The following is a 17,358-nucleotide window of genomic DNA, read 5'->3' on the forward strand; positions in this document are numbered from 1 at the left end:
TCTCACGTCTTAGAATAGGTCATGCTGGTTTAAATTCAACACTACATAGAATAGGAAAAAACCCCACTGGGCTATGCACCCACTGCAATGTACAAGAGACAGTAGGCGCGTTTCCATTACCCTTCAAATTGCGCAAATTGAAATTGCGAATTGAAAATACGCCTAATGGAAACGCGCCTAGTGAAACATAGTACTAGACTGCAAAAGGTATGAGGAGGATAGGGCAGAGAAATTGGTGAACAAACATGACACTTGAGTATTTATTATCGAAAACATCTGGAAAAGTACACAATCTATTAATAAATTATGTAAAAAAAATAAAATAAATACTGGGTTAAGTGAGAGAATTTTTACTATGCTGCCCACAGTATAGTAGGTGGCGGTAATGCACCTTTTAAGTTGAGTTGCCAACCGCCATAAAACCCAAAAGAAGAAAAATGCGGAAGTGGGCGTGGACACTCACCGGAAGTTGTCATGTTCTGCACTGAATGAGAAGCAGAAAAACGTTCAAACGTGACCACGCTGAGCAGAGAAAATACCAATTATACCAAGGTATCATTTGTATTACTTGTTTTCTAAAAAATGATATTCACAATGTACAATTTAAGAGTTTTACAGGCTGAAGTCCTGTTTGCGTTAAAGGAGTATCTGTTATGAAGCTGCCGGCCTTCAGAGGCCTGCGTGCGCTCTTTGTTTCAGTCCTGGCCGTGAATACGTGCCCTAATGCGCCTTCAGAAAAGAGTCGGTAGAGGCTGGTTTTGTTCCATAGTAAACATTAGTGGTCAGTCAGTTTAACAATGTTATATATATTTAAAGCGGTTCCTACGCCAGCTACCGCTAAAGCGTGAAGTGGACACCACTGCTGTAAAGACGAACTAGTCCGTGTGATTGCAGTCACTGTTGCTTCTCAAGTCACTGACAAGGGTGTCTCTCAGTATCTTCATTAGGAATAACGTTACTTGAGCGGTGTATGAACGTTTTTTTCTCATCTGTTTTTCTCTAGCTTGAAAGCAGACTCGTTGTGTTATCATGGCTGATGATGAAGGATTTGTCGTCCGTGTTCGGGGTTTGCCTTGGTCGTGCTCTGTAGAAGAAGTGTCCAGGTTTTTTTCAGGTAAGAAAGTGGAGTCTGCATACCGATCCTCATAATACTCTTGAGGATTTTAAGCTTTGAAGTTAACAAAGTGGAAACATCTCTTTTCAGGCAGCAAAATTGACAACAGTGGAACAGCCGTCCACTTTACATACACACGAGAAGGCAGACCAAGTGGAGAAGCATTTGTGGAGTTGGAGTCAGAGGAAGACCTGAAAATGGCAATCAAAAAAGACAGAGAAACAATGGGACATCGATATGTGGAAGGTACGAAGATCAGAGTTTTTATGTTCGCTGCTATTTAGAAATTTGGGGTCAGTATGTTTTTTTTTTTTTAAAGACATTAATGCTTTTATTCAGAACGGACACATTAAATGTATCAAAACGAATCAAATGTTGTTCTACTGAATTTTCTATTTGCATAAGAATCCTTAGAAAAAGAAAAAAAAAGCATGACAATTTCCACAAAAATATTATGCACAAGCGTTTTCAGCTATGATAAGAAAAAATGTTTCTTAAGCATTAAACAGCATATTAGAATGATTCCTGAAGTATCATGTGAAACTGATGGCTGCTGAAATAAATGACATTTTACAAATATATTCAAATAAAAATGAAAGAGTTACTTTAAACTGAATAATATCTCACTATTCTACAGTTTTACTGTATTTTTGATCAAGTAAATGCAGCCTTGTTGAGCATATAAGGCTTCTTTAAAAAAAACATTGCCTGACCCGCTATTGTAAATCGCAGAACTACCTCACAGTTTGAATTGTCTTCTTTCTGATCTTATTCTCAGTATTCAAATCAAACAATGTGGAAATGGACTGGGTTATGAAGCACACTGGTCCAAACTGTCCAGAGACCGAGGGAGATGGACTGGTCAGATTGCGCGGCCTTCCTTTTGGATGTAGCAAGGAAGAGATTGTGCAGTTTTTCTCAGGTATATTCAAACTCCTTCTTGCAGCCCTTCACATAGTCATCGGGAGAAGTATTGGCCAAGCGTAGTACTCATTGAGGTGAATCTGACCATTCCCATGGTTGCTAGAATAATTTGACACGATTCGTTAGTTAATCCAGCACTGTTGCCCCAAATTATTCTGCTACTTTAGGATTATTCCTTTGTTAGCTACCAACTTTTGGGATGGCCACTTTATCATCGAGGCTAAGCCAAGTTAGTGGAATGCTTGGCCACTTGTAGGCCATGTTCCCAAGTGGTGGAACTCTCCCAGTAGGCTTCATTGCAATATGCTTTTTAGTTTTAATTCCTTATTTTCATTCAAGAAAAAAAACAACAAAACAGACATTGTAAATGGGCATGTGATTTATTTAATATGTCCCCGTTGGGGTTATCTGTCCTTGGGTTGAAGGGTTGGAAATCGTGCCAAATGGGATAACATTGCCGGTGGACTTCCAGGGGAGGAGTACGGGGGAGGCCTTCGTGCAGTTTGCTTCACAGGAAATAGCTGAAAAGGCTCTAAAGAAACACAAGGAAAGAATAGGGCACAGGTGGGGATGGATGGTTGGATTTTCACGGATAGCTGTTTTTCATGTGGTAAACACCTACTACAGTAAACATTCAAAGTGGTATGCAACATGAATTTACACACGCCACATGGACACGCACACGTCTTTACCAGAGGGCTCCCAGGGCCTTGATGGATTCCTGCTGTTTTGTTGTCTTATGTGTTTATTTGTGAGCAGTCATGAAAATGTCTGGATTCAAAAAGGCTGAATGCATATGTAGTGCATAGCAATGGTGCACTTGGGCATCATGGGATTTTCTAATTCTTAAGTATGCAAATGAGTGCCTTGCAGCAGCCGGTTTGAATACCATTTTAGACTGGATTGTGTAATGGGTCTCTATTTTCTGTTATGCTGAAAGTTGAACGCATGGATGGCACAGCAAAATTTAACAGTTGTTTAAAAAGCTTTGAATTTTGTTATTGGGATACAGCAACAATATTATTAAAGGAATAGTTGACCCAAAAATGAAAGCTTGAACACCCTCAGGTCATTTAAGATGCGAGTACATTTTCATTTTTGCGTCAACAATTAAAGGTATACTATTTTATTTTTAAATTATAGAAGGGCTAAATGTTCTTTTGTAAAGCTCTAGAATGGAGACGTATATACATTTGTGAATAAGATGGTCAAAAATGCTTATTAATAGCAAACACTCGAGTGCATGTATATTGTACATGTAGCGCAGGGGAATGTTTACAGTATCATACTTATAATTCTGGGTTACACTTTACTTGAAGGGGTGTGCATAATCATGACATGACACCTTCATAATCGTGACATGACACGTCATGAATATGAAGGTTTTTTTATGCATGTTTATGACAACTGTCATTAAGTGTCATTCGCTCAGTTATGTAATTTTTAATGTAAAGATGACATTGTTTGAGATGTCTTTGTTATGGGCTATGGTTAGGGGTAAGGGTAGTGTTAGGTCAAATAATGTCATTTTTGCATTAAAAATGACATAACTGAGCGAATGTCACTTAATGACAGTTGTCATAAACATGCATAAAACCTCCTTCATATTCATGACATGTGTCATGTCAGTCTTATGCACACCCCTTCAAGTAAAGTGTTACCTAATTTTGTTTCTTTGGTGTCCGTTTTGCTTCTGAACAGGAGTGTCTGTGTTGAGTTCTTGCATTGCACCTTAATGCTCATGTGTACGGTTATAGGTATATTGAGATCTTTAAGAGCAGCCGAGCTGAAGTGCGGACACATTATGAACCCCCACGTAAAGGCACTGGCATGCAGAGACCAGGACCTTACGACCGACCCAGCGGAGGAGGCCGAGGCTACAATGGCATGAGTCGTGGGGGATCCTTTGATCGGATGCGACGTGGCGGATACGGTGGAGGTGAGACCAGCTTCTTTTTGCCAGTGTGCCACATTTTTGTGCTTTAGCCATCTTGCATGTGCTTTCTTTGATTTTACTTGTGTATTTTTTTTTTTATAGGATCCTCAGATGGACGTTATGGTGATGGTGGTAATTTTCAGAGTACCACAGGTCATTGTGTTCATATGAGGGGACTCCCTTACCGGGCAACAGAACCCGACATCTACAATGTAAGTTGGAGCTGTTTAATATGCTTAATTTATGATTTATGAAAATGAAGGTCATTTGGAAATATATTTGGTTGTTAAAAATATATGCATTTTAAATTGTTAAACTTTTTCTGTGCAGTTTTTCTCTCCTCTGAACCCGGTGCGTGTGCACATTGAGATTGGGCCAGATGGGCGGGTAACTGGTGAAGCTGACGTGGAATTTGCGACACATGAAGATGCAGTGGCTGCAATGTCAAAGGACAAAGCCAACATGCGTAAGTTAGGTGTATCCTGACTAGAAAGAATTGTTTTTGTGTTACTGTTATTCATTTTGCATTCAAAATGTGTGTGTATATAAACAGTCCCCTTTTTCCTTTTCAGAACACCGTTATGTTGAGTTATTCTTAAACTCAACAGCAGGGGGCAGTAACGGGGGCTACGGCGGGCAGATGATTGGGGGGATGGGTAAGTTAATGGTATAACTACTGTGAATTTTCAAATTAGATTGAGAAGGGCAAGTTGATGTGATAGTAATGGCACAATAATTAGGGTTTCTGCCGGTCTTAAAGTCTTAATTCACGCTTTCGTAAATAAAAGAGATTTTCCAATACAGATATCTAAACATCCTTAAATCAAGACACATTTATTTACTTAAGATGCAAATTGAAGATATGAAGTCTTGTTTTCTGGGAAATTGAACAATTTAATTGTTTTTAAAATGATTTAATTATTATTATTATGTTATTTTCTTAAAACTAGACTCATGTAATTTTGCCTCATCACGTAAATGTCTAAGAATTTTTGGACTTTTGCATCGAAAAACAAGACAAAAATGCAGATGATTTCCATATTCTAGTGGCTGGGAGCAGAGGTATTTAAGCCAAAAACTTTTTTTTTTTTTTTTGTGAAATTAATTAAAAAGTAATGGAGATCTGTTGGAAGTTGTATTTTCAAACTTTGAAGCATTGCTAATACAATGCATGACATTTCGAGACCATATTGACACATTGTGTTCCATTCAGTTTATTCCTTGAACTTTCTTTACTTGGTCTTAGATTTACCTTCATAAAACTTAGAGAAACCCTGAATAATAGTCCAGCATGGAACAGTTATGTCTTATTCTAATCTCTATTAATTGTTGTACAGACAATAGTGAAGCAGCTGTCAGGCTACACTGGAGGATACAGCAACCAGTCCAGCATGGGAGGCTACAATGACTACAGTGGGTTTTAACTTTGTACTATTTTTTTAGTTGTATATTTTCTAATTTTGCACACTCTTCTGGTTTTCACATGTTTATTTCTGTACTTCAACAGATAGCCAGGGCGGAATGAACAGCAGTTATTATGGCGGCAGCCGTGGATCAGTCAGCATGAATGGCATGGGAGGGGGCTGGGGCATGTAGACGCACCTGAAGGAATATATTTGAGTGTTGGGACTTCTCGATTTTGCTGAGGCCATCTGGTTTTAGTTTTTTGATGACTGCTATGGGAAGAATCAGATTCACTCCTTGCCCACCTGTCCTCTGAACCTCAGTGTTGGAATCAGTATTACATTTCCTGCAATTCCTGAGTTGAAGGGTCAGCCGTTGAGCTCAAGTAATGGCAATTGTCCATTAGCCCCATGCTTGTAAATATCCTCCAGATAAATTGTTCACTTCAGAGACTATAGAACACCAGCCTCGCATGGCATGAGGTGCTGCAACTCCACTTTTTATATAATGCGGAAAGAACTTTGTTGAAACTGATTTTTAAAAATGAACTGGAAAATGTTTTTGCTTTTCTTGTCTGGCTACTTCACAAGATGCATATTTTAATTTTCATTATTGTAGATGTCGCTATTCGCTCTATTGGTCTGTCTTTGATTTCTTATGTGGTTAATAAACATTCACAAATGTGTTGTCTCTGCTTTATGCACATTGTTTTGTCTTTTTTTTCTGTCAGACAAAATCATTAGGTTAAAACAAAGGTCCAACAATAAACTGTAGTTCAAGAACAACCAAGTTAGCATGACTGGACTAATATAGGCTTTCTTCTAGGCAGTTCCTCACTAATGATTATAAAAAAGATTTGAATTTATGGATCATGTCTGCATATGGTCAGATTATTATTTTGAGCACAAGGTGGTGCCAGCGATCCAACTACAGATAATGATCACCATTTTTTTTAATGAACTGTCGTGAACGATTTCTGTATCTTGAAATAATACATGAGAATGCATGTATTTAAAAGTAATCAGTAATTTTAGACCGTTTTAACTTTTGTTTCAACCGATTTATCATCCATTTTCTATTTAAAAAATCACAGGCATACAAAAGTTAGTGGGATATATATATATATATATATATAATATTTTTAAAGCATGACCCAATCTTTTACAGATGATATATTGGTTCATTGCTGATAAATTCAGTTTAAACTCATAGCAGGTCCAAACTTGTGGATAATCACTAAACCAGCTGAGGTGGTCATACCAGTTTACGTTAAAGCGTTTTTTTGGATCATAGTAGTTGGAAGCTAGTTGAAATCTAGAAGCTAGTTTCCATCTTGAACTGGATTTATTATTAACTTGACAATAATAAACCTGTGACACTGCTGTCCCCTCAAATTATTGACGTGTCAAATTCTTAATCAATCTTGACTAGATGGACTATATATCAGCTTTGTGCCTTATGTGCTGATGATTGATAAGGTGTGGCCAATGATTCATAAAACAGAAGTGTGTGTCGGGTCTATATAACTGCACCGGCGCGCGCTTTTGTTCCCAGCACTCCGCACGAGACTTTTGACACAGTCCCCAGCACGCGCGCATTTGCGTCCAGATCGCGGACTGTGCTCAGTGTGCTGGAGGCGGGGAGGTAACGTTACAGCGAGACCAACTTCTGATCCTGTAATATCTCGGATTATACTAAAAGGAATATGTATACGTTACGAATCGTCATCTTTCTCGTATGTGGTTTCGGTGAGTGTTTAAAACCATGACTTCTTAATGAAATATGCTGTTATAACTTGCACGCGGACCTGCCCAATATGTGGCACTTTGTTACACGAGGTTCTTAAATGAGTCCTTTGCAGCGACATTTTTTATTTTGAAAGTATATGATTTGTTGCTACGAGCTTCTTCTAACCACGTTTGACAGATTGCTCATTTTATTCCCTATTTTGTCCGTGGTTTGATTTAACATTTTGCATTATACGCGTATCTATAATCCCCATCAGCTTTCAGTTTTGCCATTGTTTTTTCTTTTTCGTGTACATACTGACTGTATGCAAGATACACAAAATATGTGTTTTATATATAAAGTGTCTTGTTCTGTTCCAGTGTTACTCAAGGTGTGCATTGGCGCCTCTGTGGACAGGTATGAGAGTGCCAAACCCAGAACAACAGTGGTCAACCTCTTTCACACCCTAGAGAAAATAAACACAACAGAGCACCAGGTGGACAGTGGGACTATTGTGGATGAAGATGACGATTATGATGAAGACGGTCATCTCTCTGAAGATTATGACTCTAACAAGCCAAGAGGTAGAGTTGCTTCATTTCTTTGAATGCAATTTGTAAAAGTGGTCAGTTGGTGTTTCAAGGCTTAGTGCCCACATGCCTACATTTTACTGCAAAAAAAAAAAAAAAATATATATATATATATTATATACTTTATAGTATAATTGTTTAAAATATAAAAAAGTACATTTTGAAGTCACAATTTGTGGAATAACTACTTGTGTTAAACCAATTGATTTATTATATTATTATTAAAAATAATAATAAAACTAAGTGCCGTATACTTTCACAGGAAATGCTAGTGAATATATGAACTGAGTGTGTTAGACTATTGTATGATATTAGATCATCATGGACTGACATCACCGCTCTTTCTTGCTCAACAGTGGCATTTTCCACCAAACCCAAACATCCATCAGTGATTCCCACTACTGAGAAGAAGACAAAAAAAGGAAAAAGGAAGGGCAAAGGAAAAGGCAAGGGAAGAAAGAAGAACCCCTGCCTGGAGGAATACAAAGATTTCTGCATTCACGGAGTGTGTCAGCATCTGAAGGAGTTGAACACTCATTCTTGTGTGTGAGTTTCATACAGTTCTTTAGTTTTTTTTCCAGTTCTTTTTCAACAAATTAAGGACATCTTTTGTTTTAGGCTTAACCTTTACTTTTATTCATCTAGCAGTATCCAAAGCTGCTTACAAATGAGGGGAAAAAACAAGCAGTTAATCATATAAAGGCCCCCAATATCAGCAATATTACAATATACAGTTTGAATAGTAGATCAGGATAGCACAAAATTAGAGCAGAAAAAGAGTAGAATGATCAAAGATAACAGAATTATTGCTTTTACAGAATAGGAATTTAATCTAAATGAATATTTGAATGAATTAATTCATTTATTTGATATGATTCTCCTGTTGTGCGGTTGAACTAATTTTGATCTTTTGGATGGTCTTTCTTACAGTTGTAAAGCAGGATACTCAGGAGAGAGATGCCATATATTTACCCTACCAGTTGGTAAGGAGGAACAGCGTTACAGCCGGACCACAGCTCTAGCAGTCATAGCTGTGGTCTTATCCCTCATGTGTCTCGCAATCATCGCTATTCTGCTGGCACTAAGGTGAGTTGCCATGAATCAGCATTATATTATTATTAATTATTAAACCATGGATGTTTTACAAAATTCCTTCGATATTCAGCATGTTTTTCTTACAGGTACCACAAAAAAGATGATGCTGATGTAGAAAGAGAAGAAAAGGTCAAACTTGAAGCAACGTCAGTACAGAAGTGATAAGGGAAGAAAGGTAAATAGTTCTCAATGAATGGCCAGATTTTATTTGTTTCTTATTAAAATTAATACAAAATAATATTTATTACCGTTTTACAGGGCGAAGAAAGCCAAAAGGACATGTGACCCATGGATAGATAACCCCCGTTTAAACTGATCCTATGCCCTTGATGTCCTGCAGTCATGGTGGCTGTCTACACTGGCATGAAGGATGTTTTGAATGCTGCTTCCATGTGCAGTACAATGTCCTTATCAATGTATTCCCCTTGTGGAGAACATACTGAGAGGACTGAACCGAATGAATGTATTGCGACTTTAATCAAGTTGCTTTTTTTTTGTTGCTTATTTATTTATTTCAAAAAGGGTGTTTCTGGTTCCCTTTCCAATGGTCTCTCCCATTGCGTATACATGCTTATGGGGAAATTATTGTTTACTCTTGATACTGAAGCCTGATTTGTTCACGTTCGTGTACCTGCACAAACAAATGGTGCTTCAACCCACCAAAAGGGGGGGAGCCAACTACTATATAAGTCGGCTCAGAGAGCCATTCGTCAAAATGTTCTCCTTCAGCGACTCCTTGCTGGACTCTGAAGCAAGAAGCCGACGCCGAAGCTGACGCTAGAAGCCGGAGCTCAGCAGCTTGCCATAGACCAGCCCCTGGCAGCAGAAGATCGCTGAGCTCCTTCCCCTGCGGCCATCTGGCAACTTAAGAGCAAATTTCAAAAGCAGATAGGCACGGTGAGTGTGTCGCTTGACTGGGCTGCGCTCACCGGGACTGATTACCCTATTTGCGAGAGCTTTGCTCTCGGATCGTCATTTTCAACAGAGGCAGTCCTCCACAGCCTGCTTCCTCGTTTCTCCCCACCCAGGAACCTCGGAGGAAGAAACATTGGGGCTGCAGGAATCCCCTGGGCTCAAGTGATGTCATGCTGGCTCAAGCCCCATGTACCTCACTCTTCCCGCAGCACCTCGATTCGCTGGTGTGTTTCACACGTGAGGACCAGCGCCCCTCTATGTCATTGACGGCCTCTGACACATAGGACTGGGCATGTCCCGGTGAGGACCTGGACCCCCTCCCGTCCTCTCAACCAATACGGCCCAGCGTGGACAGCGAGCTGATCCGCGTTCTCACGAAGGCACGCCTCCTATTCAGCTTGTGTTAACTCTTCCACTTCTGCTGCTCTCACCTCTGTTGATGGTGCTGAAGAAAAAGGATACAGCAAGCTCCCCCCTTTGGAGGAGGCGATTGCTGCTCATTTGTGCCCTCCATCAGCTTTGGGGGTAAAAGCCCATGCAGTGCATCCGTCTAAGCCCTGCAGAACGACCTCCGCTCTGGCGAATAGAGCCTATGTAGCGGTTGGCCAGGCTGGCTCAGCGCTACAAAAGATGGCGGTGCTACAAGTGTTTCAGGACAAACTCCTCCATGGCATGGATGAGTCTGGACAGAATCCTGAGGCCTTCAAAGAACTGCGCACAGTGACTGCCCTGGCTCTGCACACTAAAAAGGCCACTGCACAGGCGATTGTCAAGGCCATAGCCAACGTGGTGCTGGAGTGCCACCTTTGGCTTAACTCAACTGAAATCAGGGACGCTGACAGAGTCGCTCTCCTGTCTCTCCAAAGGGACTGTTCGGCCCAGCTGTGGATGGATTCACTGAGCGTTTTACAGCAGCTCATAAGTCCTCGCAAGCTATGCAGGACTTCCTGCCAAAACGTTCCAGTTCGGTGGCTGCTACAAGTCACCAGAACGCTCCATCCACTCAACAGCCTGCCAAAGCTGCGCCATTAAAGTCCCAGCCTCCTCTGAGATCTGAGCCTGGGCTAGAACAGCGCTTCAAGATGGCAAAACAATTTCCATTTCCGAAATGCCAAGGACCCCACCCACATCTGATGCTGGATCCTGAGCCTCAAAAGCTGTCCTGATCAGCAAGAGAGGAAGAGGAAAGGGCTAAGTCTCGCAGAGGCTGGATTTCCCTCAAAGAAGGGTCCTGTCTGCATTCCATTCCCCAGCCTTGTAGGCAATGGAAGCTCTGTTCTAACTGGACCCGCCCTTCAGCCCAATAAAATTACTGCTGTGACAGTGGACCCACATACTCAAAAGAGCAATTCTCCACTTTTCACTGTCATGGCGGTCAGGTCCCTACCCTATAGTGGCAATCTGCCAATCGAAAAGCTAAAACCACTGTCCATCTAGCTATCCCGGATGTGTCAGGTTGTATTACCTTGACGACTGGCTGTTGCTAGCCAGGTCGGAGCAGGAACTTATCGCTCCCATATCGTTGTTACTCAACCATCTAAAGCAACTTGGGCTAAAGATCAATTTAGCCAAGAGTTCTGTCAACCAGCCAGTGAATCGTCTTCCTGGGGACAGTGTTCGATCCAGCCCAAATGACATGCTGTACAGGGGCAATGTAGCTCGCCCGGTTCAAATGATCTGGTCTGTCTTCTAGAGGGCAGAGGTAGACCTCTACGCCTAAGAAGACAACTTTTACTGCCCAATTTACTTTTTAAAGCACCAAGATACCCGGGCCCATGATTGGCCCTGCGCTCGCTTGTATGCCTTCCTAGCAGCCTGGACCCGTCCTCTTGTGACATGCCACACGTGCTAACCTTTTTACAAGAGTTGCTGGATAAAGGGCGCACCCAATGTTCCACACTCAAAAGTGGCAGCCATCGCAGTGAATCATGCTCTCGTGGCTGGCCAATAAGTCAGTAAAAATGACCTGGTCGTTAAATTTCTGAGGGGAGCTCGGAGGTTGAACCCGCTTCGTCCTCACTGTGCCGACTTGGGACTTGTCTATAGTCTTTAGGGCTCTACGAGGTCCTCCCTTTGAGCTGCTCCAGTTGGCTGATTTGTGGCACCTGTCGCTCAAGACCACCCTCCTCTTGGCATTAGCATCGGTCAAGTGAGTAGGTGACCTGAAAGTACTGTCAATCAGTGCCTCATGTCTTAAGTTTGAGTCTAACGTCTGCAAAGTCATCCTCAAGCTAAGACGCGGCTATGTGCCTAAGGTGCTCTCAATCCTGTTTAGAGCACAAGTTATTACCCTTCTAGCTCTTCCTAGTTCAGAGGACAAGCAGGGTCAAAATCCACTCTGCCTGTTAGGGCTCTTAGAGTGTATGTTGAGCACTCTGGCCCGATTCAACACTCGGAGCAGCTCTTTGTATGCTTCGGAGGCGGCTCCAAAGGGCTGCCAGTTATGAAACAATGACTCTTGTTGGATAGTCAATGCTATAGCCCTGGCTTATGCCACAGAGGGCTCACTGCCCTATTGGGGTGAGGGCCCACTCCACTCGAGGATTGGCCTCCTCCTGGGCATGGTCCAGTGGGATCTCTATTGGCGATATCTGTGCGGCCGCCGACTGGTCGTCCTATGTAGGTTTTACTATGTCGTCCCCAGCGAGTTAAGCTCGGGGCTCATTCATACTCATGCTTCTCAAGGGCCCTTTTTTCGACACGTAGAGCTTCTTAGTTATGCAATTACTTATAGCACAGTGCTATTTGGATGCGTTCCCCATAAGCGTATATACGCAACGGGAGAGACCGTTCGAAAGGGAACTTTCCAGTTACTAACGTAATCTCGGTTCACTGAGATAAGAGAACGAGCGTTACGTAAGTTGCCGTGCTATAAGTCCGCACGCGAGACGATGGCTGCAGCTGACAGTCGAAAGATTCTGACTGCTTTGAGCCAACTTATTTAGTAGTCGGCTCCTCGCTTTTTGGCGGGTTGAAGCGCCATTTGTTCATGCAGGTATACGAACTTGAACAAATCAGGCTTTAGTATCAGAGTAAACAGGAGTTTCCCCCATAAGCGTGTATACGCAACGCTCGTTCCCTTATCTCAGGGAACCGAGGTTACGTTTGTAACCAGAGCGTTTCTCCCATCAGTCTAAATCTATAGTACTGTCGGAAACACCACAAAGGACTTGTAATTATTTATTTATAATGTATTGGTTATTTATTTTGATATGTAACAATTTTGTGTACTGAATGCACTGTTAGTTTTGTACATGTTTTTATTGTATAGATATTTATTATTGATAGATACAATCAAATAATAATAGGACTGAAGTTGCATAACAGACTGTACAATCACATATGGAAGACCCTCCAGTATAGTTTAAATAATATTATAGCTAAACTGTGAAATAAACAGATTTGTGGAGCTCTAAAAATGCAATCAATTAAATCACATACTGTGGAGGAATGTCTGACACAGGGCTTTGTAGGTATATCCATTACTGAGAAAGTGTAGCTTAAATTAAGTGAAATAAAATAGAATATGTTTATCAAAATATTTTAAGTACTGTGTATAGTATAAAATAACATGATTTCATTTACTAATTTTAAGCAATGATAACCAAATATCTTTAACCAATGAAATTACTGTTTCACTTTAATAAACATTTGTTTAAAAACATTGTGACGGTCTGTGATCTTATTTTAAGTGTTTATATTATTATAATATATAATATATGTTGTAGCATATCTGTCTTGTATTATTTTTTTTTTGTAAAGTTAAAAAAATTGAGAGGTCACTGGGGTGGGAATGAATATGTTGTGTTATGTTATGTTGTGGTATACATCTCATATACATTTGTATATGTATTGGTATACGTCTCATGGAATGTGCATGTGCTGGTTGGTTTACTATAGTTTGTCTCCTGTATGGCAGAAGAAACTAAATAAAGTGACTCCTTGAGCCATAGTGCAGAACATACCTGACTTTACAAGACAAAACAACATGTTAATAATTACAGATATTTTCTTGAGCAATGTAGCACTGAATTGAAACATTCCAGATGTAGTGCAAAACTGGCTGTAAAAATAGAAAAGGCAGCATTGGCTTTTGAAACATTACACTTACATTATATTATTCACAATAAATATAAAGTCTTGCACACGTTTAATATCTTATGCACCATGACATTCCTGTGCGACACCATTTTAAGACTGAGGCTGTTTCCATAATATAAACCTACCGTGCTGCCTATCTAGAGAGCATTTTTGAGAGCCAGCCGTCTGTCCGAAACCGAAAATGCTGTCCAGGCGAGAGGGGGTCTAGGCAGACCTTTCACTTTGCGCATGCGCAGTGCCTCATTCTACTCAGCATCATGGCGGCTCCCGTAGACCTGGAGTTGAAAAGGGTAAACAGATTTATTCATAGAAACTAAACGGGTTTAATGCTTCGTCATTATAAATTAATCGAGTAAAGAGTTTTAAAACTCGGGTAGATTAGATTTAGGGCATGGAACTTTTCAAAAAAGGCTGAAAGGCAGATAGCGAGAGATGGGAAGCGATGGAAGACCTTATACCATGTCAAATCGTCTTTTCTTTCGAAAGTCAGGACATTCGGTCTGGGTCAACTCGCATCTTTTCCTCAGAAGTTTCCCCATTCAGACACACAATGTAAATGTCAGTCTGAGCAACCGTTTCTGCTTCCACTGGCTCCACATTTCACAGGGTAACACAATATTTCACAGCACCAAACAAACGCCTGTCTTGCTCAGGCCAACCATATGCTTACTATGGGGTGCAATATTGACACACATCACCAATTATTCATAAAAAAGGGGTCGATCGGGGGGAGGTGAGAGGACTCCGTAACATTCCGCTACAACTCTGCAGGGTTAAAAATGGATATCATTCGGAAGTCAATGGAAAATCAAGAAAATATACTCTTAGACTTTAATAAACACACGTGTTGAATGAATCCTGAGGTTGAATGTGTGAATTAGTCTGTTTGATAAACCATAACCGTGTTCTGACAGTGTTTGTGTCTGTCTAGTTTTAGCATAGCATAGCTGTTTCGAAACATTACACTGCATGACTAAGTTGAATAATTGTCCATTACCTGTTGTACTGTGAAATTTTGAAATATTATTGTGTAATTGGACTCTAGAGGAAAAAAGTAAGATGTGCACAAGCGATTTTTTTTTTTACATATTTAATTATTTGTTTAACATTTTCTCAAAACAGAAAAAAAACAAATGATCCATAAAACAATAGGAATGAAAATAAAAAGCCTAGTATGTTCTAGTCTCTAGTAGGAGGCTTCATTAGTTAGTATATGCGTCTGCCTACAAAACCACCACTGGCTCTGCACCCATTTACCTAAATTCATTACTTCAGAGTTCTGTGCGTTCTGCAAGTGAATGGCGTATTATTGTGCCATCTCAAAAAAGCACAAAATCTCTTTCACTGCCTTTTTCACTAACTGTTCCCTCCTGGTGGAATGACCTGCCCAAATCAATCCGAGCAGCTGAGTCCTTAACCATCTTCAAGAAACGACTAAAAACACATCTCTTCCACCTTTATTTGACCCTCTAACTCTAACACTTTCTATTCTATTTTAATTCTACTATATCTATATTTATCTTCTTTTTTAATTTTTAATTTATTTTTATTTTTTTTAAAAAACAAAAAAAACACTACAAAAAAACAAGTAAAGCGTCTCTCTCAGTTATACATTGTCATGCACCTCAAAACTGTTACTTCTCAGGAGTACTGATTTACATGTTTACATCTGGTATTAACATACATGTTAATATCCAATCACAAGTGTTCAGTACAGGTGTAAACAAAGTCTTGTTTTGGACCTAGTCACTGAAACCACATTTTAGGGGTGTTGCATGTGGCACATACATTAGTGTAAATGCTAATGTGTAATTTTCTAATCAACCACTGATAAAATGTCAACGTTTCACAGTTTGCTGTTTATGCATCATCTTGAAAAATATGATAGAATTCCATACATATACAGATTACACAGAACAGCTTCAGTATGCCATATGCAGTGACACAGATAATTATCTTGGGGTAAAAGTTAAGTTAACAATGTAGATCATATCTGAAATTCATTTAATGAATAATAACTGAGTATTCTGTTTTAATCATCATATTTGTGTTTAAAAAATAGCAATGATAAAATTCAGATATACTTGTCTCCTCAGCTTTTATTCACAATTTGTACAGTGTCCCAACTGTTTTGGAATCGGGTTTGTATATTATTTGTGTTTTATAATATAAATATATTTTATATTCTGTTTTTATTCACAATTTGTACAGTGTCCCAACTTTTTTGGAATCGGGTTTGTATATTATTTGTGTTTTATAATATAAATATATTTTATTAATAATAATATTAGTTGATTATTTTGTGCTTTATCTGTGCATTTATAATGTTATGAAAGATTTCTGTTTAAGACAATATGTGTCACGGTTCACACAAAAGTATTAGGCAGCACAACTGTTTTTAACACTGATTATGGAAAAAAAAAATTTTTGAGCACCAATTATTTCTGAAACAATATTACTGAAATAATATTTCACAATATTCCTGTTTTGCTGTATTTATGATCAAATAATTGCAGTCTTGGTGAGCATAAGAGACTTCTTTAAAAATCCTAACCACAAACTTTTGAACAGTAGTGCACATGCATGCATTGCTACAATGATGTATGCACTCATGAAAGGAAATCTCCCCAGTTTGATGAAATCCAATCACAAGTGGTCCAATGCCTTTGAAGTGCGTGTGGTGTAAGCAGTAATGCGATTAGGTTGACCACTTGTGATCAAATCACCCAAGACGGATGTTAATACCAGGTGTAAACAGAGCCAATGTCTTGTATTTGTAGTTATATTGTAGAAATTTGTGAATTTCAAAAAGAAGGTGTCAAAACTGTTAGCTTGTTCAATTGCTTTGTCATGGCTCTATTACAAAGATGACTAAAACCTTCAGAAGTAGAAAGTTTAGACAATTCATAAAATGTCTATGCAAAGAAAAAGACTACATTTATTTTTATTAATGACACTGGAGCACATTTAAATAATGTTTTATGCAAATTAATGTATAAATAGTATTTTGATGCAGAAAGATCTTATGTTGTTGTGTGTGTGTGTGTGGCTTTAAGTGTCTACACGGAAGCTATGCTCAGTTTCTGTTTCTTTAAAAACCCAAATGCTTGTGCGGTTATTTTTTCCACTGAGACATGTTTGCATGCTTCTCCCACAGTTTTGCAAGTACACTCAGAATTTCACATTTGGTGTTTGTGGGCAGAAGCCCCCAGTGTTGTTTTAGCTCCTCGGTGCATTCAGGGGGAGGTATATGTGCGGTTAAAATAATGGGCATACATCGCAGCGTTCCCGTCACTAAGGCCACATGAGCTACATAGCCCTCATGATATACTTATCTTCTCATAAACATTCACATGCTGCATGTTATATTATTTGTGCTGTCATCCTTTTGCCTGGACTTTTGCTTCATTTGGCATAACGTGCTTATTTATGGACAATGTACAGCCAAACCCCCATGTTTGTTTTTGTAAAATACTGCCTAAAGTTTTTATGAAATTCATAGTCCACTGACAGTCATTTTAGCTAGTGAGAAAGCTGCACTGGAACTTAGT

General features: G+C 39.6%; 2 protein-coding genes across 2 annotated transcripts; both read left to right on the forward strand.

The window, feature by feature from the left end:
• The first annotated feature begins 454 nt into the window (after positions 1–454).
• On the forward strand, positions 455–6,077 carry hnrnph1l (heterogeneous nuclear ribonucleoprotein H1, like). The gene is made up of 11 exons (XM_016240375.1): positions 455–552; positions 1,004–1,114; positions 1,205–1,360; positions 1,893–2,036; positions 2,464–2,602; positions 3,796–3,977; positions 4,077–4,186; positions 4,305–4,440; positions 4,547–4,641; positions 5,327–5,387; positions 5,482–6,077. The coding sequence occupies exons 2-11, from the start codon at positions 1,030–1,032 to the stop codon at positions 5,568–5,570; spliced, it is 1,197 nt and encodes a 398-aa protein (XP_016095861.1). The 5' UTR covers positions 455–552; positions 1,004–1,029; the 3' UTR covers positions 5,571–6,077.
• An 860-nt stretch (positions 6,078–6,937) lies between these two features.
• On the forward strand, positions 6,938–13,358 carry LOC107557065 (proheparin-binding EGF-like growth factor). Its single transcript, XM_016240376.1, has 6 exons — positions 6,938–7,126; positions 7,487–7,690; positions 8,053–8,242; positions 8,627–8,782; positions 8,878–8,966; positions 9,050–13,358. Exons 1-5 carry the CDS (start codon positions 7,084–7,086, stop codon positions 8,951–8,953), a joined length of 669 nt encoding a protein of 222 aa, XP_016095862.1. The 5' UTR covers positions 6,938–7,083; the 3' UTR covers positions 8,954–8,966; positions 9,050–13,358.
• Positions 13,359–17,358: the final 4,000 nt, after the last annotated feature.

Source organism: Sinocyclocheilus grahami, unplaced genomic scaffold (assembly GCF_001515645.1).
Source record: "Sinocyclocheilus grahami isolate Dianchi unplaced genomic scaffold, SAMN03320097.WGS_v1.1 scaffold588.1, whole genome shotgun sequence".
In the NCBI taxonomy this organism is placed as follows: Eukaryota; Metazoa; Chordata; class Actinopteri; order Cypriniformes; family Cyprinidae; genus Sinocyclocheilus; species Sinocyclocheilus grahami.